Source organism: Rhinolophus hipposideros (assembly GCF_964194185.1).
Source record: "Rhinolophus hipposideros genome assembly, chromosome: 6".
NCBI lineage: Eukaryota > Metazoa > Chordata > Mammalia > Chiroptera > Rhinolophidae > Rhinolophus > Rhinolophus hipposideros.
Genome location: NC_138052.1, coordinates 60,427,151 through 60,454,190, shown reverse-complemented (window position 1 = coordinate 60,454,190; position 27,040 = coordinate 60,427,151). Strand labels below are relative to the sequence as shown.

General features: G+C 32.2%; 1 protein-coding gene across 4 annotated transcripts in view; it reads left to right on the top strand.

Moving 5' to 3' along the window:
- The window catches only part of CALCRL (calcitonin receptor like receptor), a 102,252-nt gene that overhangs the window by 54,420 nt on the left and 20,792 nt on the right, over window positions 1-27,040 (top strand). For all 4 annotated transcript variants that reach the window (XM_081051663.1, XM_081051661.1, XM_081051662.1 and 1 more), the window contains 6 exons: window positions 1,007-1,099; window positions 3,361-3,493; window positions 5,664-5,774; window positions 5,879-5,991; window positions 7,446-7,537; window positions 25,371-25,497. In XM_081051663.1, the coding sequence (XP_080907789.1) occupies window positions 1,046-1,099; window positions 3,361-3,493; window positions 5,664-5,774; window positions 5,879-5,991; window positions 7,446-7,537; window positions 25,371-25,497 (630 nt within the window). In that variant the 5' untranslated portion in view covers window positions 1,007-1,045. The remainder of the gene's footprint in view (window positions 1-1,006; window positions 1,100-3,360; window positions 3,494-5,663; window positions 5,775-5,878; window positions 5,992-7,445; window positions 7,538-25,370; window positions 25,498-27,040) is intronic.

Genomic DNA, 27,040 nt, shown 5'->3' with positions numbered 1-27,040 from the left:
CTAAGTTCATAATTCACTGGTAAATATCTATTGATTGGATTTTTAATCTTCTTTGAAAGTTTATTTTATATAGTCAGTTAAGTAAATAATATATTTTATGACTCTACCATGATAATTCACAGCTCATAAAAATACTATCAGAGTAGGTTGCTCGTGGACCTTATAGTAAGTATTATACACTTTATCCCAGCAATGTTTGTTTCTTAGAATTAAGAAATTAAGAGTTTTATTTTTAAATTTTATTAAAAGGGTGGTGTTTTGGAGGCCATTTTCATTATTTCATTAGCTCACAATTACATCGATCATTACAAATATATAGCAAAAATACTTTTTTTTGCTATTATCCGTCTTCTGTAACCTATTTTTAATAATGTAGATGACTTAGGGGATTTTTTTTTTGTAATTTTGTGGTTAAAAAACAATAGAATCATCCAGTGAAGAATAATTTCTATTAAATTATAAGGCCATTTTAAAGAAATATGGATACTGATTCTCAAGAAATTGGCCCATTTCTTTCTAAGAGCAATTTCTTCTCTTAAATTATTGAAGACTCAGAAAATCAAAAATGAGATAATATTTATAGGAAATAAAGGTAAGCTTTATAGTAAATATGCCATCAAAATGTGTGCATTTATGTTCTTGTAAAATTCTTTATTTTGATACTTTAATCATTTTATCCCAATTTTGGTAAACAAGATGTTTTTCTATTACTAAAATATATATATGTTATATATATATTGTATTATATATATTTATTATGTTATATATAATACATATATATGCAGAAGCTTTCTTGCTTGTAATACTAATTAAATTAAATTAAAATGTATTTAATTAAGCTCTTTAATATTTTAAGTCATGATGCTCTTAAATTTGTGATACATAATACTATTAATCAAATCTTTAAAGCAAAATTATTGTGTAGTTTTAAAGAAATTTTCTGTTGAGAACAATCTATATTTATTTCATAAATTTGATGGATGAATTAATTTATTTTCTATTGCAGTTTGATTTGCATTATATAGCATATTTCATTTTGGCATTAATGATGGAGAAAAAGTGTATGCTGTATTTTCTGCTTCTCTTGCCTTTTTTTACGGTAAGCATAAATTTTTTAAATATCTGTCTATTGATGAGTATTTCCCCTTTAACTTCCTATATGTCTATAGTTGATAAAGGTGAATCACAACAAACTGACATGCAGTTATTTGATGCATAAATTAAGTACATTTTTATGTCTAATCAACACTTCAATAATTGACTTCCTTTTAGTGTATACTTGAAGGCTTTTCATCCCATAGCAGGTACCAGAGGATAATGGCATGGCTGGGTAAGGAGGATGTCAAAATGAGGAAGGTAAATGAATACAAATATGCAGAACACCAGAGAAAAGTAATTATCAGAGTTTGAAAAAAAAATAGAATGTCTCTATAGTCACACATAGTAGATAAAATATTTTCAACCAGACCTGTTGATTCTGAGTTAGAACTATTAAAAACACAGATCCTAACCTGTTCATTTTTCTCCCATTCTGCCAACTGATTGACTTATATTGACAAACAAGTAGTTCAGACCCAGACAGTACATTTTAAATTAATTTCCTCATCCATTTATTCAAAGAAGTATTAAGTGTCCATTTTCTGGCCGGCACTGATGCTAAGATTGGGACAGGTGTATACATGCGCGTGAGCCCTCATGTACATGTCTGTATGTCTGTGAATGGGATGTAGGGCTGGAGGTGCAAAGCAGAAAAAAGATGACGGAAAAACAATTGCTATACCAGAGGAGACATATATCTTATACATTTCATTTTATTTTTAGTTGCAGAAATATTTTTTTTCATATTTTTCTCCGTTTCACATTAAAACCATAACTGTATTCTTATCTAATTTTATGTATGAGAAACTGAGAGAAATAATCTCACCTACTTCTGTGCCAGCAAATAATTTTCCTGTGGTGTTTCCAAGCAAACCCCACAGAGATTCAAACAAAGAAACTCAAAAAAATATAGAAAACCTGAACTGGAAAAAAGCAAGGCTACATTCCTGTCAGCATTTGTATTTGAAAACATTCTCAAGTCTAGGAGCAGTCCAAATTCTACACTTCTTAGACGTTATCTTGGATAAATACGCTAGAATTCAAGAAACAGGACTCCTGTTTCTTTAGCTCACAGCCTCCATGGAGCATGCCAATGAGCTGCACAGGCCAACATTGATTCCCAGCAGGTAATTCTGTAACAGATTACCAATCCGATTATTGTGATTTAAGGAACTGTGACCGTTTCTCAGACAGGGTGCAAATCTGTTTTTATTTTAAGTAAGAATGCTTATATTGAGTTTATGCAGTTCTATACACTTACTGAACGCAGTAGAAAAATACTAATTTTCCTGATATGAATTTGCACTTATTACTCGTGCAGCATAACTGCTGCACAAATATTTATTAGCAAATTAAAGTCAAAAAAATAAGGAGTTAATGTTAAATGGTGGTCAGTTGATGCTGACACTTGAGTGGTGCCACACACTGAGGGAATATTACTATTTAGACTTTACCAAATTCAACTTCCTGCCAGACAACAGAAAATCAAGAATGAGGCGATAAAATAAGAGCAGAAAGATAAACTGCTTATGGAAAATAGTGAATAGAATTAATGCAAAAATTAAGGAGAAATAAAGTTGAAGAGAGATTTATACATGCTTCACATTACAAAATGGGAAAAAGTCATATAAAAATTAAAGTGGAAGTGAAGCTTAAAATTGTGCTACTAAATTGGAAAGATTATCTGTCTATCTATCTATCTATCTATCTATCTATCTATCTATCTATCTATGTATGTTCCAAAAATTTTATTGTTGTGCACACAATAAAAATTCTATTTACCAGTATCATAGATAAACTTGTCAATGTTTTGATTATCAAAATATTAAAATGGCAACAATTATGAGCATGTGCCAGATACTCCCCTCTGTTATCTTGATACTATTTCGTTCCATTTTACTAAAAGAAAGCAGAGGCTTACATTGCCTACATTCACAGAGCAGATGAAAAAGTAGTAGTAGCTTTTGAATACAACTCTACCTGCGTTCCACAACACATACCCTGGAGTGGGCCTCCACAGGCTTTAGAGCCAAGCGTCGCCTATTTTTCCTTACTCTGCCACTGGCAACATCTTGTTGGTCACTTGAGGTTGGACTTGACGGGATATTTACTGTGAAAACTGGCAAACACTACCAATCAGGAATTTTCCCCCAGAGCCAGTTGACAAGACAGCATATCACCACTTACTGTTTTCCACTGTGACAGACTGCCTACAACAGGCATTTTCACAATTTTGAAGTTTTATTTTTTTTAATTCCTTAGATTCTTGTCATAGCAGAATCAGAAGAGGACCATGGTGACCTGAATCAGTTGGGTGTTACTAGAAATAAAATCATGACAGCTCAATATGAATGTTACCAGAAAATTATGCAAGACCCCATTCAACAAACAGAAGGTAAATATGACTTTAATTTAAATATATTTGATATAGTTTCTTTAAAGAAAACAAACTCACTACATCATCATGAGTTTCTTAGGTTCATGATTATAAATGGGTTAGTTGCTAATTTTTCTTGCATGTGAGCAGTTTTATTTTTTTATTAAGAATATTTTATGACATAATTTATCTTTCCTTTACAAAATTCTAATAAAAATATGTGCAACAGGGATATAGTTTAGTAACATTTTTATGATACAAAGATACTTAAAATATCACATAAGTCTGTATTTTGAATAAGGACAGTTGATCTTCAGTTTATGTAATTTTCTTTCTTTTTTGTTAACAAGCTGCTTGATAGGAGTTTGCATAATAAAATGACAAACACAATTTCTTTTGCATAATCTATATTTTGAATAGTATGTTCGGTAGCAAAGCTAGTGAATTCTAAGTGTTTCTGTTTCCAGTAAGATATTCTTTAGATATTTTTATAACATTTATTGAGGGCCTAATAAATGCCAGATATTTGCCTCGATTTTGAAGATAAAAACCCGAGTAGCACAAGTAGAACTGTCAAATTTAGCAAAAAAAAAAAAAAATAAAGAACAAAACCCAAAATAGCCCTGTATTTTATCTAGAAATCCTAAAGACAGGGATATCTTCAAGGTATAAAATGCAAAATTCACAATAAAATAAAGCAAATGTAAAGACTTTAGATATTTCTAAATTTTAAAACTCAGTGGAAACCATGATCTTAAGTTTTTTGGAAAAATATTTGATAGTATAATATGCAAGGTTTACATAAATAAAATGTTAAAAGTAGATTATTATTAATATCTGTAACTGTCAAAATGCACTTGCTTGTGAGAAAGAAAACAGTGGTTTTTCCACAGTGGTAAACTTAAAATCTTAATTAAGTGAACAATACAATTTGTTCATAATTAGAGATGTGTTTACATATATCTGCTCAAACATTTTTATTATATTTATCCAGTTAAAAAATATCTTTAAACTATGCCACACAATCACAAATTATCTGATATTAGGTTAATAGTGGTTGAATGATCAAGTATTACAATATTTGTATACAAATTCTGTGTTAACTGATCCAGCTTTTCATTTTATTCCATTAGAATCTGTATTATTAGCTTAAAACTACTGAATTAACCCCTTCCAAATCATCTAGATATATGTGAAACTAGGCTTCAAATCTAATTATTGAACATAGAAATAGTTTCATGAGGGTTTCATAATAAAATAATTTTCTGATTTAAGAAGTTTAGAATCACTGCATGATAGATCCTCTTATTGGAACTTCATAACACACTTTGTAATTTTAAATACTCCAGAAAGTCTTGCAATAAAGAACTGTTTTTATTTTAATATTGTATTTCCCAAAGCTATTGGACCACAGCAACTTTTTTATAGAATACCTACTCACGTCTCACTGAAATGTCAGACAACACAGTTTGAAAAGTTCTGGACCTTGTAATTTATTTTGCTGCCAGTGTTCTTGCTAATCAGATGGAATCTTTTGAGCAGCGAAATGGACTTGTTTGAGATGCTTTCTAAAATAATACCAGAAAATTTTTCTCTGACAAACCACAAAATGCACTTTATTTAGTAACGTGCAATTCTTTTTATAAAAAAATAAGAATTATTTAGATATTCAGAGCAGTAGATCTTTTTTCTATTTACATGAGATTAATTCTGAGATTGTTGTGCAAAATCTGTTAAAAATAATAAACATCCCATGCAACATTCATGATCTAAGCTTTTTTTTAGATATCTCTACATTTAGTTTTGAAATTAATTATTCTAATAATTACTTGGTAAAAAATCCAAGTAATTGCTGTATAGTCATGTACCACATAACAATGTTGCAATCAACGATGATGTGCATATAAGAAGGTGGTATACCAAATAGCCTAGGTGTTCGTAGGCTATACCATCTAGGTTTGTGTAAGTGCACTTTATGTTTGCACAATGACAAAATCACTTAGCAACGCATCTCTCAGAACATATCACAGTCAATAAGCGGTGTGTGTCTAGATTTACATAATGTTGTCATTTTCAGTAGACAGCCTTTATTCCATGTCAGTGTGAAGCCACCATTAAGAATTTACATCTTCATGTATACCTAGAGTTAATTAGAGTTAATAATCTCTAATTTTCACTCTCCCTTAAGGCATGTACTGCAACAGAACCTGGGATGGATGGCTGTGCTGGAATGATGTGGCAGCAGGAACAGAATCAATGCAGCATTGCCCTGATTACTTTCAGGACTTTGATCCTTCAGGTAATAGCAGAAATTTATATGCAATGTCTTTGACATCTATTTAATAAACCTTAGGTTAATTAAATTACTGTTTTATTGTTTTGTGTTTTTTTTTAATTTTAAAGAAAAAGTTACAAAGATCTGTGACCAAGATGGAAACTGGTTTAGACATCCGGCAAGCAACAGAACATGGACAAATTACACCCAGTGTAACGTTAACACACATGAGAAAGTGAAGGTACGTAATAATTAAAATTGAAATTTAATTTACACTATCTATTTAAAAAGTTAGTTACCAATACAGTGTGGAGAAAATTTAGCTAGTGTTCCATTCCATTATAAAGCCTTTCCATAATATACTTTGAGAAAAACAGTAAGAAAAATATCTTCATAGAAATTATTAATATTGATTCTGTCATTACACTGAGGAAGTAATTCTACTAGGTAATACTGTATGTACAAGTCAATGTCTCAGTATTGGAGTTTCAAATTTTCCAAAGGTGCGGGGTCGGGAGTGGGAACACACTTTAAAAGTAAAAGCAAAGGGAAAATTTTTATTTGCGGTGGAATTTCTAGCATTATGTTCAGAAAATATGCTCAGGTATACAAGATAAGACCAGCAGGGTTAGAACTGCTCTCCCTGTCCCTCAGCAGAAGACTTTCATTCTGGTTGGCTATCAGGACACTCTCACTCACATTCCTGCTTTTAACACCATACATTAAGTCAAGGTTAGTCACAGTTTGTCATAACAATAAAGCTTTGATAGAAAGTGCCTGCATATATTTGCACGTGTGTGTGTGTGTGTGTGTGTGTGTGTGTGTGTAAAGGCAGTTTGTTACAGTGATTAAAATTGAGTCCTGAAGTCTGACTTCCTGTTTCTGCCCATTACCAACTATGTGACTGGAGCAAGCCTTAAGTCCCCTCAGGTATAAAATAGGGATAACAACAAACCCACCCTCAAGATTTTCATAAGAATGGGCTTAATACAAGGAAAATATTTTAAAAACTAACAAGCATAGAGATAGTACGTCAGCTATCATCATTATAGTATGTTGTATTCTTTGCTTATTTAGAGAGGGGTTTGAAAGAATTATAAAAAAAATAAGCAATGAAATGGTAAATTCCAAATAAATAGAGTACAGGGAAAAAAAATCAAGAAAAAGTCAAAGAACTCAAAACCAGGAGAATTCTTATAGACCACAGGCTCCTATAAGTTACTATATTGAGACTTGTCTCAGGGCCTCAAATTGGTCAAAGGAAAAGGAGAAACTCAGTTGGGAAAGAAAGCCTTATCTGGCATTTAAGGACACGGCAAAAAGAAAATCATCAAATAGCATTTGCACAAAGTGATAGGGTGAAAACTGTCAATGTCCTCCAAAATATAAAATGCTAGTTTTATGTATTACACAACCTAGGTCAATAAAATTATTTCTTTATATATTTAATATATGACTTCTAATTTCTTAAATAAAAAGGGCATACAATTTATACATTTTGATGTCACTGGATAAATTTGCATAGGTATTCTTCATTCCAGATGTAGTCAGGCATTTATTGGTTGGCAAGCTTAATGATAAGGCTATCAGATCACATGTTTTTAAATATATAATTTATTCTATTAAATTGGATCTTCTACACATGCAGTATTATAGTATTGATATGAACCTTTTTTTTTTTTATATTCATTATAGACGGCACTGAACTTGTTTTACCTGACTATAATTGGACATGGATTATCTATTGCATCACTGCTTATCTCACTTGGCATATTCTTTTATTTCAAGTAAGTACATAGAAAATATGTTTTTTTTTTAAATTTACCAGTTGTCTTTGGTGAAGGCAGTGTCATGTGTATGTTTATGTTATGTGCTGATAAAATATATGAAACATTGATGGTTTATAATGTTTAAAATAAATTGAATGTTCAGAATAATTTAAAATATGTTAACCTTATCTTGACTTTGTAAAATATATAGAGAGAAGACTGATGAAATATCTTAAGCCCAACTTTACAAAATTAGTAGACATATAAGAATACAGTTATATAGTAAGGAGGGAGCCAAAATCAATATGTAAACCTGTGTGTATTTGCTTTGCAAACAATCAAATATTATAGTCCTTCCGAATTGAACTTTCAACTTCTTGGTCAATTGTTAGTATCAGTATACATAGAACATTACAGTAATTGGTATTTTGTGCGAATGATAGCAATGACATTTAACATATATTCTGAAAACAATTCTCTCAACATATTATGGTTAGGTTATGTTTGCTGGTTTTAGGGGGACTCATCATTAAAATGATTAAAGTATACCTTGAATTTTACTTGAAATTACAATTCCTTTTTGGGGGAAGAGGGAGAGAATCAGTTCCAATTTCTTGACTCAACAAATGATTTTTTAAATTGATAGGAAAGTAAATTCCAAAGCATAAATATATTATTTTATGCATTAATGTGGTTGGCATAATTTTGATCACCACCAATAATTATAGAATGAAATGTGAAGAATGATTAGCTATATTGTCTTCTTCTCCTTCTCCTCCTTCTCTTCTGCTTCCTAGTAACAATTATCTTTGAACATTAACTGCTTCAGAACCAAATAAAGTAGTAACACATCAAAATAAATTTTCAGGCATATAGATGTTAGGTACATACATAACTCAAGCACCAGCTTTTAGCCCGTAGTCCATAAAATATTCAGAGTTCATCAAATAATACATGAACTAACCAAATATTAACTCTCATAGGTTCAAAATCATTTAGAGATTACATTAGAATTGCCACTTTTGGAAACCTTCACCTTCTTAAGAATCTTCAGCATCAGTTACTTTGGGGACTCTACATGGAAACATTTTAATGGTACTTTTGATTCATGACATTATCTAGGCACCATTAGAAACTTACTAAAAAAACTCCATTCTGAATAAAGCTAATTAAATATTAATGTACATTTTTAAATGCAACATATTTTTGTTAGTTAATTGTGTAAAAGATATCAAAATAAGTTCAAAAAATTTATCCTAAAATATGGAAAACATTTCTTAAAGCTAAATTTTCTATACTATATTTTACATTACAAGTTACCAAAAGATTCTTTTTCAAAACAAACTGCCAGTTCTCAGTCACTGCCTTTATAATTATAGTTATGTCATATCTGTTGTTCCTATACATTTTATTAAAATTTCATGTCTTTAATCCTGAATATACTCTTGGCTTATACAAGATTTTTGAAATGAATACTATCTTTGGAGTAGGAAATACTTTATTATGATTGTCTAATAGATTAAAAATATCTGTTGTAAAAAAATGGAAAGAAAACATTTTCCAAAGTGACAATTTTTTAATGAAGTCCTCAGTTCCACAGTGATATATTATGTATGCTAATTGACAAAGTGAAATTGCTGATGCTAAGACACTTACTGGTAAAATATGAAAATAAAACTGGGTTAATATTTAATTTAGTAAATTTAAAGACACAAAATCAAATATAATTCATTTTTTTCTTTATTCCTGAAAATAAAACCTTTACAATTTAAAAATGTAAAGTATCCAAATTTGAAAATATGCCTCTCTTGGTTCTTGGAACTAAATGATGCAACTAATTGCCCTAAAACCTATGCAGTGCTCTAGAACTCTGGAACTCAGATTTTCAGTTCATGAAAATTACATATGTAACACACATAAAAATAAACACAGATAAAATTAATTTAAATGTAAATAATATTAGCTAAGATTTTTTTTCTTTTTTCACCATGAAGACTCTTATAGCTATAATTGTTTATATTTAAAGTAGATAAGCCCCAAACCTAAAGGCATAAAATACAAATCCTAAGAGTTATTTAAGACTGTTTTATAAATTTCTGAGGAAAAAAAAGTTTTAAATATTTCTAAATTCAGAAAAAAATGCAACCCTTAATTAAAAACAAACTATAATTTTGAGAAACAAGACTTACACTTAAATTTAAAATAAATATTTTTAAAAATTTTAAACACTTTTAGCATGTTATTATACAAACTTTTAAATAGGAAAAATAAATGCATATACCTGTAATTCTAATATCCTATTGAACAATTACTTCTATTTTTCCAGTTCTGTTTCATATGCATCTGTTTTTACACAGTTTTAACTGTAATATACTAAATATTTTAACTATTTCTATAAGTTAGCAGTATGTAATTAATACTTTCCATGTCACTAAAGAGTTTTTAAAAAAGCTACTTATTTGACTAAATTATATTGCATTTTGTAAGTTGACAGGTTATTAAATCATTCCTCTATTTTTGAGCATTAACATCGTTCCCAATGTTTCCTATTAATATAAAACAGAAATGGACATTTTCAGAAATAACTTTTCCCATACTTCGCACTTTTTTTAGGCTACATTCCCAGAGACATGGGATATCTTGGTCAAAGTGTATATATCTTTTTATAGCTCTTGAAATACTCATGCATCATCTCAAAAGTATTTCAAAATCAATATGTTCATAACAGATTCATAACATCTACCTCTTTCTAACCCAAACCACATTTTCTTCCAGAGTGACCCATCTTACAAATAATACCACCAGCAATCTAATTGCATTAGCTCAAAATTTAGGACTAATCTGTGACAACTTCTCATTTTTCCTCCCTGTTATTCTTTCCTCATAGCCTATGGATTTAACCTTCTAACATTTCTCCAATCTATCCAATTTTCTTCACCTCTACTGCTACCACCATCACCCTTAACTTATGTAGCCTCAACAAGTCTACTTTTATCACCTTCATTCTACTTTAAACAATGCAGCCAAAATATTTTCAAAAATTTAGATCTAATATGGATCTGATTTTGTCATCCTTTGCTTTAAAAATTTTAGACTTACTATTGTAATTTATTTAAAATCAAAACCATCAGCATAACCTATAAGTGAATATTCTGCCTATTCTTTCCCACCTCTCAAGCTAGGTAAATGCATCCACCTCAGATCTAAACTTTAGCATAGTATTCTCAGTGAATTCTTCCTGAATTCCTTATTGCAGTATTTCTGAAATTGCAGCTATTAGTTACAGTGGACATGGAGCTAGACCACCATCTCTGCAAATTTAAAACTAATGCAGCTGAGACCCTTCAGAGAAAACAATCAGTTATTTTGTATGTAATAATTATATTCAAGCACAATTAATTTCTGAAGAACATGAAGTATAGTAATTTTATCACATGCCAATATCAGTAGTCAAAAAGAGAACAACAGTCTCCTAGAATTCCAAGCCCTATGGCACCACACAAGTTTGAATTTAACAAGGATATAAATACAGTCCTGAACTAATTCCATAATGTCAAATGCAAAATTAACAAAGCTTCCTCATGAAACAGTCTATGATTTCATTGAACAAATACTTGCTGTAAACTGAGGCAATAACGGGACTGCCAAATGAAAACAATGCTACAAACCAGATTATACCAATAAATATAAAGTATCCAATTCCAAATTTCTAATCAGACCAGGCATTCACCATGTTCACTATGGACTGACTTTGTAAGAGGAAAAGAAGATATCATAAAAATTGGCTTATCAGGACAGAGAAGAAATTAAAGAAAATAATGTTCGCTGAACAGGGAGTTAGGATACTAAGAATGTTAAGCCAAAAAACAAACAAACAAACTATGAACTATAGGGGGCACAACAGATGAGTTCAAGAATTTAAATGACTATATTGGGAATAGATTTTGTATAATAACATAAAAAGAAAAAAAATATTTGGCTTAATTTAAAAAATAAAAGAACTCTTAATAAAGAAAATAAATGAACCACCAATTGATCAATAGACCTTCCTGTCACTTAAGATTTTGAGACAGAAATTAGATGTCATTCAATCACGAATTTGTAATGGGTGATCCTTATACTAGGTCCATAGATGGACCTAATGATCTGCAATACTATTTCTAAGTCCAAGTCTATGAATGAGCAGTCATTTAATAAAGACAAATACCGGGGGTGCCCCCCAAAAAACGTATGCAAGTGGGCACTTTGGTCAACGTTGCCCAAGTAGTAGTTCAATGCAATCAGAAATGTCTGGACGGTGATGGTAACCACTTTTAGCACCTCATGTTATTCCAGAAGTCAAATGTGACTTGTATTCATCTTCTATTATCAGTATACATTGAGCATTACATTTTTAAGAGGTTTTTCCTTTCTTAAAATGTGTATACATTTTTTTTTACATTTTTTTAAAATTTTTGGGGTGACAATTGTTAGTGAAATTACATAGACAGAGGGTAAGGGAGGTGGGGGAAGGAGATGAGGGTAAAATGGATCAAATATATCGTGATGGAAGAAGAACTGATTCTGGGTGGTGAACACACAATGGAATTTATAGATGATGTAATACAGAATTGTACACCTGAAATCTATATAATTTCACTAACAATTGTCACTCCAATAAATTTAAAAAAATTACATAGAAGTTTATTCCTAGGTATTTTATTCTTTTTGCTGCAATTGGAAAGGGAATTGTTTGTATTTCTTTTTCTGAGATTTCATTGTTAGTATATAGGAATGCAATGGACTTTTGTACATTGATATTGTAGCCAGCAACTTTACTGTATTCATTGATTGTTTCTAACAGCTTTTTGGTGGAGTCTTTACGGTTTTCTATATATAGCATCATGTCATCTGCAAAGAGTGATAATTTAACTTCTTCACTCCCAATTTGGATGCCTTTGATTTCTTTCTCTTGCCTGATTTTTCTAGCAAGGACTTCCAACACTATGTTGAAAAGCAGAGGTGATAGGGGACAGCCCTGTCATGTTCCTGAACATAGAGCAAAGGGCTTCAGTTTTTCACCATTTAATTATGAGATTCGCTGAGGGCTTATCATATATGGCCTTTATTATGTTAAGGTATTTTCCTTCTATACCTATTTTATTAAGTGTTTTAATCATAAATGGATGTTGTATCTTGTCAAGTGCTTTTTCTGCATCAATTGATATAATCATATGAATTTGTCCTTTATTTTGTTTATGTGATGTATCACATTGATGGATTTGTGGATGTTGAACCATCCTTGTGCTCCTGAGATGAACCCCACTTGGTCGTGATGAATTATCTTTTTAATGTATTGTTGTATTCAATTTGCTAGAACTTTGTTTAGGATTTTTGCAGCAGTATTCATCAGAGTTATTGGTCTGTAGTTTTCTTTTTTTGTGTTGTCCTTACTAGGTTTTGGTATCAGGGTAATGTTGGCCTCATAAAATGAGTTAGGGAGTACTGTCTCTTCTTCAATTTTTTGGAAGAGTTTGAGCAGGATTGGTATTAGATCCTGTTTGAAGGTTTGGTAGAATTCACTAGTGAAGCCATCTGGTCCCGGACTTTTGCTTTTGGGAAGGTTTTGGATGACTGATTCAATTTCGTTACTGGTGATCGGTCTGTTTAGATTTTCCAGTTCTTCATGGTTCAGCCTTGGAAGGCTATATGTTTCTAAGAACTTGTCCATTTCTTCTAGGTTATTGAATTTGCTGGCATATAGTCCTTCATAGTATTCTTGGATGATCCTTTGAATTTCTGTGGTGTCCATGAAAACTTCCCCTTTTTCATTTCTGATTTTGTTAATTAGTGTCTTCTCTTTATCTTAGTGAGTCTAGCCAAGGGTTTGTCAATTTTGTTAATCTTTTCAAAGAACCAGCTCTTTGTCACATTAATTTTTTCTGTTGTCTTTTTGTTCTCTATTTCATTTAGTTCTGCTCTGATTTTTGTTATTTTCTTTCTTCTGCTGACCTTGGGTTTCACTTGTTCTTCCTTTTCTACTTCTTTAACATGAGGTTATTTATTTCGGATTTTTCTTGTTTCTTGAGATAGGCCTGTAATGATATAAATTTCCCTCTTAAAACTGCTTTTGCTGTATCCCAAAAATGTTGGTAGGATGTATTTTCACTGTCATTTGTTTCTATGTATCTTTTGATCTCTCCTCTAATTTCTTCTTTGACCCAGTTATTCTTTAACAGTATGTTGTTTAATCTCCATGTATTTGTGTTTTTTCCTGTTTTCTTTTCGCAGTTGATATCCAATTCCAAAGCTTTGTGATCAGAGAATATGCTTGGTATGATTTCAATCTTCTTAAATTTGCCGAGCCTGATTTTATGTCCCAATTTATGGTTTATCCTTGAGAATGTTCCATGTGCACTGGAAAAGATTGTATAGTCTGATGTTTAAGGATGAAGTGCTCTATATATGTCAATTATGTCCCTTTCATCTAATGTGTCATTTAGGGCTGCTATTTCGTTATTTATTTTCAGTTTGGATTATTTATCCATAGCTGTCAATGATGTATTTAAGTCCCCTAGAGTAATTGTGTTTTGGTCAATTTCTCCCTTTAGTTCTGTTAGTAGTTGTTTGGTATATTTTGGTGCTCCCTGAGTGGGGGCATAAATATTGATGACTGTTATGTCTTCTTGTTGTACAGTCCCCTTTACCATTATGAAATGTCCATCTTTGTCTCTTGTTATCTTTTTCATCCTGAAGTCTGTTTCATCTGATATAATTATGGCTACACCTGATTTTCTCTGGGTATCATTTGCTTGGAGTGTCAATTTCCACCCTTTTTCTGAGTCTATGCTTGTCCTTGTAGCTGAGATGTGTCTCTTGGAGACAGCATATGGTTGGGTTTAGTTTTTTGATCCAACCTGCTACTCTGTGCCTTTTTATTGGTGAGTTCAGTCCATTTACATTTAGGGTGATTATTGATACGTGAGGATTTCCTGTCATTCTATCTTTAGTTTTCTGGTAAGGCTATGTCTCTATTGGTGGTTTTTTTTGGCCTTTTTTTTGTGTGGTGGTATTATGATGTTTCCCTCTGTTTCTTCTTTTATTACAGTATATATTTCAGTTCTGGATTTTTTTTTTTTTTTGAGTGGTTACCCTTAAGTTTATGTAAAAGAAAGTTTGATATTTAGAGTATTCCACTTTCTTCAGTACGCTTACTTTCTCCATTCCCATATTCCGGTTCAGGCCTTTACTCTCCCCCTTTTCATCTTGCCACAAATTGTCCCTATTGATGGTGGTCGAATAGGCTTCTTTAGTATTTCTTGTAGTGCAGGTCGTGTATTAGAAAATTCCCTCAGCTTCTGTATGTCTGCAAAGGTCTTTATTCCTCCTTCATATCTAAAGGATATCTTTGCTGGATATATTATTCTTGGCTCATAATTTCTCTCTTTCAATAGTTTGAATATTGGTTCCACTCCCTCCTGGCTTGTAGAGTTTCTGCTGAAAAATCTGATGATAATATAACGGGCTTTCCTTTGTAGGTTACCATCTTCTTTTCCCTGGCTGCCTTGAGGATTCTTTCTTTGTCGTTGATTTTAGACAGCTTCAATACAATGTGCCTTAGAGAAGGCCTGTTGGGAATGAGGTAATTAGGTGTTCTATTTGCTTCTTGGATTCGAGGATCCAGTTCTGTCCACAAGTTTGGGAAGTTCTCATCAACAACTTGTTTGAACGTATTCTCTGTTCTCTTCTCTCTTTCTTCTCCTTCTGCTTCAGCATTATTCTTATATTGCTTTTTCTGATGGATTCAGAATGTTCTTGTAGAGTTCTTTCATTTCTTTTAAGTCTCAAGTCTCTTTCTTCTTCCATCTGTGTAATTTCCAGGTTTCTATCTTTGATGTCACTGATTCTTTCCTCCATCTGTCAACTCTAGTGCCTAAGCTGGATATTTCATTCTTAATTTCTTCTATTGAGTTCTTTTTTTCCCCCATTTTTTTATTAGTTTCAGGTGTACAAGACAAGGTAATACTTAGACGTTCATCATTTATATCCCTCACACTGTGGACCCCCTCCCCCCATCCACTATCCCTCCGACCTCGCACCGAGTCATCACATTATATATATATAAAATTACAATATAACTTTTTCTACTGGCTCTGTTGGGACCAAGGCCACAGAGTTGAGATAAAACTATTAACTATATACACATTGTAAAGAGAGGTGCTAGATCATAGATAGCTAGATAGTTGATTGATAGATGATAGATAGCTGGACAGATAGATAAATGATAGATAGATAGATAGATAGATAGATAGATAGATAGATAGATAGATAGATATTGCTAGAGAGAAGCTCCAACTATTCCTCTCCTCAGGAAGATGTAAAGGGAACTCATAAACTTTGATTTGATTGCAGAGTGAAGGTTTCTATGAGAGAATTGTCAATATGCCATGAGCTGCTTTCCTCCCCCTTTAAACCAATTGAGCACTCATTTAAAAGAATCATGTAGAGGGCTTGATACATGTTTATTGGAATTTGGGGACGGTGTGATGTGACTCATTCCTGACTCACACACCCAAAATTGAAAAAAAAAGTTAGGAGAGTTCTTAATCTCCAGAAATTCTCTTTGGTTCTTTTTTAAAATTTCAATCTCCTTCGTAAAATGCTCATGTTGTTCTTTGATTGTGTTTCAGAGTTCATTAAATTCCCTTTCTGTGTGTTCTTGCATCTCGTTGAGTTTTTTCAGAACTGCAATCTTGAATTCTCTGTTATTTAAGTCACATATTTCCATATCTTTAAGTTCCTTTTCTGGAGACTTTTCACTCTTTCTGAGCTGTCTTGTTGCCTTGGTTATTCATGGCAATCACTGATTTACTATTTCTCTTCCTAGACATCTACAGGAGTGGCTTCTGCAACAGGTTGATAGAAAGAGGTCTTTGTTTGCCAATACTTGTTGGTAGAATGTTTTATTTTATCTCCAACTGCAGCCTTTTTTTCCCTCTCTCACACTGTAGTGCTATGTTTTCTTTGCACTATTCCAGCTTCTCACACAATGGGGGGATTCCCTGGGAGACGGGCTTCTCCTCTGTTAACAGTTCGCCTGGGTCATAGGGCAGCACATCCCTGTGGGGATGCAGAGAGCTTTTGAAGTTCCAAAGCTCTTTCTGCACCAGATTCAGAGCCCATAGGTTTCAGCAGTTATGTTCACTCCTGTAGGGATCCGCCCAGATAGGTGGGGTCTAGGGCGGGGTTAGTTGTGCGAGGTGACCCAGAGTAATGGCGGCGACCACCACCACAGCCAGTCCCGCTTCCACAGCTCCCTCCCCTTTGTAGGAACTAGTTGGGCTTCGAATCTGTATCTGCGGTCCACAGTTCTCAGAACAGCAAATATCCTGTCCTTTTGATCTACACTGCTACTTTATCGCTTCTAGCACCGGGCAGTTGGGGGAGGGGCGAGCTCTTGGAGGTTAGGGTGGGGGCGGCTAGTCTCAGTGCTTAAGGCTTCTGTTCTCTGCTCCGCAGTGAGCGCTTAAACCACCGTTTTCAGCCTTCTTCCCTCAGTCGTTTGTCGGAGGTCTCTGCCGTGAGCATTGGATTCAGCCGTGTTATATGCTGCCCCATCAGCCCTGTGGGCCATAAGTGGAGCCCTAGCAGTCCGAGTTCTTCCCTCTCCCACAGCTGCGGTAGTTCCGGGATGCAGCAGGCTCGGAGCACTGAGCTAGGTCTGCGTCCTGTGCCCATAAACTATATTTATTATTGATTAGGGTTTGAAAGATAATCTGGTTCAATAATTTTACATCTATATTTAGAAATATTTAAAACTACTTAACCAATACTCACAAGAAAGTACAATTTTTAATTGAAGGCTTAAAATTTGAAACTTCAGAATAAATTTATTTTCTCTATGGAAAAATACTTTTAAAAAAATTGACATTATGTATACATATATATACTTAGTACATTAGCTTTAAAGATACAATCTGTAGACTCATCTCATTTTAAGAGACTAGAAATTTTATGTCTCTCCAAATATCGTCTCCATGTTTCACATAGAAATAGGACTGTTTTTTCAGAAAAGTAGCAATTTTTTAAAAAAAATTAAGAGCACTGTATACAATAAATGCATGTATCTGTTTGCTAAATCCCGTGTTTTAAAAAGAGATGTGTAGCACTCTACATAGGCAAAACCTTGTTAAAGCAAATGAGTATCTTGCCAATATAAGGAATTTGGTTCTTGGCCTCTACACAAAAAAATATATAAATAAAATTTTCAGTGAAATACATGGCTGATACTTAAAGTTTATACTGAATCTACAGTTAACTATTCATTCTCTAGTGAATCAAAAAAAATATTTAATGGTGAGTTAGCATAACCAGTGTGTACTTGATTTCAGGTACAAGTTAATTTTAATGGATAGTATAATTCAGTGATTAAAACCACAGGATATATTCAAATCTTGCATTGTCACTTACTAATAGAATGGACTTAGCCTGATTCTGCTTTTCCATAAACTTCAGTTTTTTTCATAATGGGTAATGATGTTGTTTTAAAATACTGGGTAAAATAGACTTGCATAGTACCAGTCACATAGGAATATCTCAATAAATGGTAAGAGTTACGAGTTTGTCATCAGACTATACTAATCAATTAAGTACACAGTCTGCACTTATGTAGCCATCTAACACTACCCCAGTGTAATCATAATACAAAGTAAATTAAAAAAAAAAGTTATCATAGACCTACAAAGCCATGGAAAGACAGAGGTAATAGAATCAGAAGATTCCTGAGGTGATAATCTCTTTGAAACAGTGTTAAATGATGGATAGAAAGTCAACAGGTAGATATTGTAAACCATAGGAACTGAAGAGATTATCTTGCCCAACACCTAATTTTATGTATGTTCTAACTAGTTAACTAAATTGTCCGGTATTTCTCCTGATCTAATTCCTCTCTGTTTGACTTAGTAATTTTATTGGTGTTTGTCTTGTAAAAATGGAGAATTTGAATGGAAAGAAACAAAGCTACAAATTAATTTTTCTTTCTTATTATACATTCTTGGGCTTTAGGTAAAACATGAAAAAACACTTTTCAAGTTAAGACCCAGGTATAACATTAAGTACTTCTTTTATATGTCCAGACATCCTTCATTACCAGAGAGTGGTTAAGAGTATGCTCTGTATGTAGATATATCTGCTCTCTTTGTCACTTGCTGCAATGCATGGAACAAGTTCTTTTATTTCTTAATCCTCAAGTTCTCATCTTTAAAAAAATGATACTATTAGTATCTATACCATAACTTTGATATAAGGGCTGAGATAATACATGTGCAGTGTTAAGATGAGTGTCTAGTTTGGAAAGCATTGTCTATTACTGGCATAGTTACCACTCTTTCTTATTAGTCCATTAAATATTATTATATAAATATTTAGCACTGATAAGCATATTATACCAGTAGACTCTTTCAAAACAAAATTAAAGAACACAATTTCTAGTTTTATATGCACCACATTTATAAAGTGTTATACTGTTCATATGGAAAAAGAAGTAAACAATGAATGAAAAATGTATAAACCAATTTAGTAGTATAATTGTATCAGAAAACCTTCTGGCTAAGTAAGTTAGTCAAAAATAATAAAACTATTTTTATGCCCATGCGATGCAATGTAGCTTACTCATTGCTTGAATTATATTAAAGAATTTATAGTCTTTGCTTTTAAGACACTTATACACTATATACTCAATAGAATCATTTATTGAAATAGCAAAAGCTGCTACCTATTAAAAAGAACTATCCACTAAAACAGGATATAAAGGATGTCCCAAAGTTAGCTTCATGAGAGCAAGAATTATTTTCACTTTGTTTCTTTACACATCCCAGGACTTAGCTGAAGACTTTGTACATAGTGGGCATTTAATAAATTTTTAAGGAATGAAGACATAAACTGACTTAGAAGCTTATTTCTAGGACTGACTTTGCGTTTCCCATGACTTATCATGACCTTGGGCAAGTCCCTTGTGTTTGTTTGGCATTTGTTGTCTCCATCATCAGACTGAGACTCCTTAAAATTCTAACCAGTGGAAGCATCTGTGTAAAACAATACCAGAGACTCTCCAGCTCAACTGAAGGAAGACCTAGGCCACCTCAGATAATGCTGAATTGAAATGTTAATGAAACATGTTCATATAGTGAAGAGCAATAGAAACTTTAGCTTTCTACCAACTAATTCCTAGAGGTGCTGATGTTTCACATAAAATCAGTGTGTGTGTGTGTGTGTGTGTGTGTGTGTGTATATGTGTGTATATATATGTGTGTGTATATATATATATATATATATATATATATATATATATATATATATATATATATGTCTGTCAATACCTCCTTTCTGCTTCTGAACCCAGTTCCTCATACTGCAGTCATTCTTGTTTAGTCTTTGGTAGAGGTAACTTTTTTCCCCATTTGTTGAGGCTTACTGATTCATCCTAATAAAAACCAAGAACCGTACAAAAAGTTGATTTAGGATACAGTTGGTTATTTTTTGTTTAGAGAGAGAAAAATGTCTACTACTTCCCCATGCTTTAAATTAGAAACAGGAACGAGAAACACTATTTACCAGATATATTTTAGTTTTCTATCAGAGCCAATTAAAGGGAAGAGTCAGGGTGGGAGATAAAAAGAAAGGGAACAGAAAGGGAGGGGAAGAGAAAGAGACAGAAATTTGGGATTTGCCAAGTCCTGAGAGGCAATGACTTGCTCATAATTATCCTTGGAAAAACAAAGCAGAACCCTTTAGATAAAAAAAATAAATAAACTTTACTGGAATTAGTTATAAATTATAGTTTAATCACTGGTTAAAATCTGAGAGCACAAGAAATGTTCTTACTTTCAACCCAAAGGGCTCCATCTTCTTGCACATAAAAGAGCACATGTAACATCTGACTTGTATGAGGAAAAAGTGGTTCTTTTTTTAAATATCTTTATTTTGCTGACATTTCAGAGACTGATTCAAATAATTTTAAAGACAAGTTGCATATTTACAACTCTATAGACAATGATGTCATTTCTAGGTAGTTAGGATAAGGTCCTAAAAAAAATCTATCCCATTGATAGGCTAAAGCTTTCTCAACTTAATAAAATGATCTTTAATGGTTATATTTTTCCTTTTCAGGACAATTGACCCAAAGTCTTACTTTTTTTCTTAAGTAATATCTGAATTATATTCAATCAATATCATGAATTTTTATCTCATTTCTAGTTTCTTCACATATTTCTTGAATTAGAACAATTATAGTTTTCTTCTCTAAGCGATAATTTTTCTCCTAAAAACTGTTCATGATTGAATCTTTAAGTCCATTTTAAACAAAGCTAACTATTTAAAGAAATTCTACATTGAAACGTAGAGAACAAAGAGTTTTACTCTATGATTCATACCCTGATGAACCTGTTTTGGCAAATCAGAACTTTCTCTTAAATTTCTTTTTTTTTCTTTAATCTGGCAAATCTGCTCTGTCAGGTGTAATAATGGCTGAGTTCGGAAACAGTCATCTAGTAGTTCCTGAATGACATACCTCTCAGTGTCTAGCCAGGATCATTCTTTCTTTCTCAAGTCTTGTGATAAATTCATCCATCGTTAAGTTTGTTAGACACTATAATTCTGAGATACAGCCTATTCTGTCGTATGCATAATAGGCTTCCTGAACCTTAACAGTGGATATTGTTTATAAAACTATAGTTTTTCATACAAAGTTTTATTTGACTATACTCACTGGGTCAATTTCCAAATTAAGGAATTTTAATCAAAATTCTGAAAAATCCATTTGCTTCAAACCGAACGCGGTGAAAACTGAAAACATTCCTATTCAGTAATGCAAGGCTTGGATGGAAAGCTTTTTATATATGTCCACTACAATTGTATAATGAAAACACTGCATTTCCACATTAGAGTATCAGATGTAAATAATCAGAACGGTGCAAGAAGTAATGGATTTAGTTGAACATAAACCAGTTCTGCTATAATGTAATTCCAATTACTGGTTTCTGGAGAAGCATCCCAGGTATGGAAATATAAATAACTGAATTAATGAATGTGGCCTTATTTTAAACAGTACATTTATTATTAAAAGCTTAACAATGTTAGAGATCACATATGTCTGTTGATATTTTTGAAAAATATGAAACTTCTTTATAAGTGTATTTTATCTGTTTTGCTTAAGCAAGTTGAAAAGTGCTATTTAAGCATAACTAAATTTTCATGGGAATAAAACAACAAATAATTTTAAGACAGCTAATTATCTGTTGCTTGGTATAAAAACTATAGTCATTTGAATGGATTAAAATTTTGTGAAATAGAGAACATAAATAATGCAACATTTTTTTTCTTCCCAAAGTCATAATATATATTACAATCTGGTTTTCCACTCTCATAGACATAGTTTATTTTTCTAGACCTTACCCAAGAAGAGAATGTCAAAGTAAGCCCTAAAACTATAGCATCTTTTTAGTAATTAGGAAAAACAAAAACCAAGAATGACTGGATAGTATGCTGCTAACATTTGCTGATGGAACACTGCAATGTAACACAAAAGATTATGAGCTTCAGAATCAAGAAGTCATTCTGTAAACTATGCTCTTCAAATTTAATTTTCTTCATCTTAGAATGGAAAAAGCAATGCGGAGTTTTCCTTTATACTCTATTCAGATTGTCTTTCCTTGCCCCTAAAAACTTGAAGCTTTCACTTTAACTTAAAAAATAAAACTGTCTCGGGGTACCTTATCTGCTTGGAATGCTTTTTCTCTCCTATCTTCTCTGTTTCAGTTCTATCTTCAGTCGTCCTCTCATTCTGGCACAGCCTTTTTCTGTTTCTCAATCCTATTTTAATTTCTAAAAAGCATATAACACTATCTGGAATTACATTATGTAATTGATATGTCTATTTACCCTGCACTGTCACATGAGTAACATGAAATCAGGATCTTGCTCTGTATCACTCACAACTATTTCCTCAGGATCTAGAAACAGAGCATAACATATCACCTATTCATCAATAAAGAGTTACAAGTGACTAAATGAATGTTACAAGATACAGAAGCCTTATTACTGTCTTAAAAACTTCAACATTCAAATTTAGCAGATCACTTAATAAGATGGTGACTTTGAACAGCTTAACTCAGTTTTATTAAAGGATAATGATACTTCAAAGGGGTTATTAAATGAGATAATGAATATAAAATTTTATCTCTGTGCCTGAGATATTCTAAGGACACAATAAATGGTGAATTTTACTTTTATAATGAATTTTATCTTAAAAGGGCGTTTTTTTTGGAGTGTAAAAATCACAACATTCAGAAAGCCTGACTGTTTCTTCTCTTGGTTTCCTGCCCGTTGGGAGATGAGAAAGTGATTTGCACGGGAGGAGTTCACACAAGACAGCAAACCAATTGGCCACACAAAAAGAGATGTCTGTTCCTTATGCAGCCCATCTTCTTCTGTTATATTAAATGAGTGTCCCTGAAGGGCATGGGCGGGGGAGGAAGGAACATGACTACAAGAGCAATCATTTCCTCCTCTCATAGGTACCTTCATTGAGCATCTTGGTAGAAACACTGTTGTACTCTTTCTAATCTGGCCAGATGGATCACCCACGGCCTTCACCAGGGAATTATTGATGTAGGTTATGTCTACTTTGTATCATACATAACCAGGAGGTCCCATCAACTCAAGGTTCCATTCAGTAAACAAAAGATAGCCATAGTACTTGTTCTTTTAATACATTTGTAGCTTTCTGCCTATTGTTTTTGGCAGTGTTCAGATTGACATGAGCTTTCCTCTCGGATACATGGATAGTGTTCTCTTGGGAAATGATCTGAGCATTTGGAAATTAAATTAGATAAATTAGCATAAGAAAGCAGTACTTCGCAAACTGGACTATTTTTATACTGCTTGTATTTCCTCCTTCAGCTAGTTTTGCTCCAGAGTAATTTTGAGGAAAGTAGGTTGGAAATTTCTAACTCATGTCAAGCCAAATGGGAAAAAAAAAGCCAAGTATTTTATCCATACTGTGACAGAACTTTGAATATGGAGCAGAATAATACTTGAGGTCAGCGTGATAATGGAAGTGGTGATTTGAAGACAACTCTGGGATAAATGAAATTCCTTGGCAAGATAATTTAGGTTGCTATTACCTTTCATCATATGGAAACTGTCTTTCTACTGTTAAATTCTTGTGTTTCATAACAATGACAATTCACTGTTTCATTGTATTGCTTAAAACATGGACAGTTTTATACTACTGAGGTGAAGTTTGATGATATTTTAGTATTTGTGAGAAAAAAAATTAGAGAACTTAATTAAAATCAGCCATGTAATAACTATGTTAAAAATAATAGCTGAGTGTCAACTGATGTGTTAGACACTATACTAAACACTAGACATGGTTTATTTCATTTACTCTCCCAGACAATCCTATGAAGTACTATTGTTCTCCCTATATTACAGATGAGAAAACTGAGGATTAGAGACTTTAAATATCTTGCCCAAAGTCATACTATCCATAGGTGGCACAGTCCAGATTCACTCTCAGCTCAGGTTTCAAAACCCAGTACATGAGCTACATGTACTGATTGATACTACCTGCTTCTAATTGTTCCAAAATAGAATTGAAAGACATAGTTACATTACACATGAAGTGTAATGGTTTTGTTGACTACCCATATAACTCTGGGTATATACGACTACCTCTATAACTCTGCTTGTTAAAATTACATATTGAAATAATGTTCTAAAATAATTATGTGTACAGAATACGAAATGGAAACAATTCAGACCCACAAACCACATTTTCTATTCTGTAGTCATGCTTGGTTAGAAAGAGACGTTGTGACATTTAAAGAAAGTAGAAAGCTTATGAATAATTTTTTAAATATTTTGAGTAAAATAAGCCCATTTAAAAATTTAGAGTAGGTGAAATTAGTTGTAGGTTAACATTTGAAAAAAATACTTGAATATTTTTAGCTTCATTTCAGTGTGTTTTCCAAGTACATTTTGGTTTTCATTTACAAGTTGATTTTATTTGTACTAATGTAGTTATCTGTGTTAACAAGTATGTTTAGAAGAAAACAATGTCCATCACTGAAAAATCTGAGCCATTTTTACCACTAGACATTGATGGAAAGCATATGTCAGAGACTACCTGTCTAAATTTAAGTTACACAGCACTTGGAGGGAGAAATGGAAGAAACTAAAGCAATAGCAGTAGGCTAATTTTGTAGATAACAGGATATATTTACACAGCAAAAAGTAAAATGATTTGACAATGGTCCAGTTTATTACAACATTATGGAAAACTAAACTGGATATCAACGTTTCCAAAACAGAAGTATTTGGTTTAAGTTATATAGAGTGAATTATTTATGTTGACTATATTATTTGGATAATTTTGCAAAATAATCATAATAAGCTTTGTATCTCTGTATTGAAATGATTTCATACGCGCTCTTAGGTATTTGGTTTTGATACTAAATATTTCATTTATGATTGGATTTTATTCCATCATTTCAAAATTTTGCCCACAATATGGCATTGTTTTTACTTAAAAGAGGGAAATGCAGTATATCCTTTAATCACATAGTAAGAGAATTAGAACACACTTTTTGTGTGTGACTGTACTGAAGTAACTCATTTGTCTCTGTGTTTTAAGGAATTATAAATTTTCCCTAATTAATATTTTATTTTGAGTGAATCTTGGGGAGAAAAAGTAATTCTTCCAAATTTGATGTAGCTGCTATGAATTGTGAAGGTATCTTATTTGAATCATAATTAATAAAAAGATGGAAACATTTTAAGACGTCATCACACTTTTTTTCTTGCCTTTTAGGAGCCTAAGTTGCCAAAGGATTACGTTGCACAAAAATCTGTTCTTCTCCTTCATTTGTAACTCTGTTGTAACAATCATTCATCTCACTGCAGTGGCCAATAACCAGGCCTTAGTGGCCACAAATCCTGTAAGTAAAACTAGACGTGTCCTTAAGTTCAAAGGGTTAGCAGGGAAGATATGGGAGTGGTGAGAGATCCTGATATATGTATTACATGCATAATTAAGTACTCATATGTGTGTTTTTTAAGGTCTGACATATAGAGAGTATATGTCCCTGTATTCCAATTTAGAAAAGTAAATATATCTCAATATTCCTCAAATTATAATGATTGAATATTAAAAGGAGGAATACTTACTTTGCTTCAATTATTTATATATGTCACATTTATCTTCACCTCATTTTATGTCTGGAGTCCTGCTGCTGGTAGGACATAAGTGTTTATGACTACATAACATTTACTCAGTCGAATTAAAAAAAAAAACAAAATAACTGTGTAGTTAGAAAAAACAGTGCTGGAAAATGGAAACTATATTTTTGGTATCAGGTTGACTTTAAAAATTTAATAAAACCAGAGAAAAATGAATTATACATACCCTATATAACATTCAACTTTATTAACATAAAATTTTTAAACGGCTATACCAAGTCCTCCTGTCTCAGTAAACGTTTATAAAACATTTCCTTACAATCCCTTTGGAATCACAGGATGAGTACCAAAAGATACACAAAATAAGCACAGAGACTGTCATAACATAAAGCTATATTTTTAAAACATAAGCTAAAACTTACTTATACAAATTTACATATTTTATGTAATCTGTAAGTATATGTAAGCTACATTTAAATTAAAATATCTGTATAGACAACAAATGTATTCAAGTTTTTAAATCATCTGCTTTCATAATTTTTGTAATATCTATACTACAGTTTGGATATAGATTTGTGGACGTGTGTGTATGTATGTATATATAAAGTGTTTTGTTAGAGATTAAGTTATCTCGTTACTGAAATCAGAGAAGGGAAGGGATTTTCACTCAATGGGTCAATAAACAATACACTTGTATGTGCTTTATGTGTGCTTTTAGGGTAATTTCCAAAGTTCTAAAATCCCCTGTATTGTTTGCACACGTGCATCTGGATTGCTTAATTTTGTATATGTTCCACTCTAAAGTCACTGGGTAAGGAAACACACTGGGGTATAATTAGCAATATTAAAAACTGACCAAGGTCTGGCCATTTTAGAGTGAATTTCTCTAGAGCAAGGAAATTCAGAGTTCTGTCATGAAGTTGCAGAGAAAGAGATTTTAAATCTTACATTTATACACAGGTACATTGTGTTTAAAACACAAATTGCAAACAGTATATAATTAATATATTATTGGAAAATTTATTGTCTGTTTTTATCATTGTTGCCCAGCATAAATATATTTTTCTGAAGCATGCTTTAAGCTATTTTTATCATGTTTATAAATTTTTTAAATTAAATTAAAAGCTCAATTAATAAAGAGCTTAGAAGCTCAATTAATAAAGAATAAAATTAAAAGCTCAATAAATAAAGAATTAGCTCAATTAGATACTTACATCTAAAAACTATAAAGATTAAAATTTGATACTGAAGTCCATAATTTCCATATAATATAGTGGAATAATTCATTTTTACCTTTAAGCG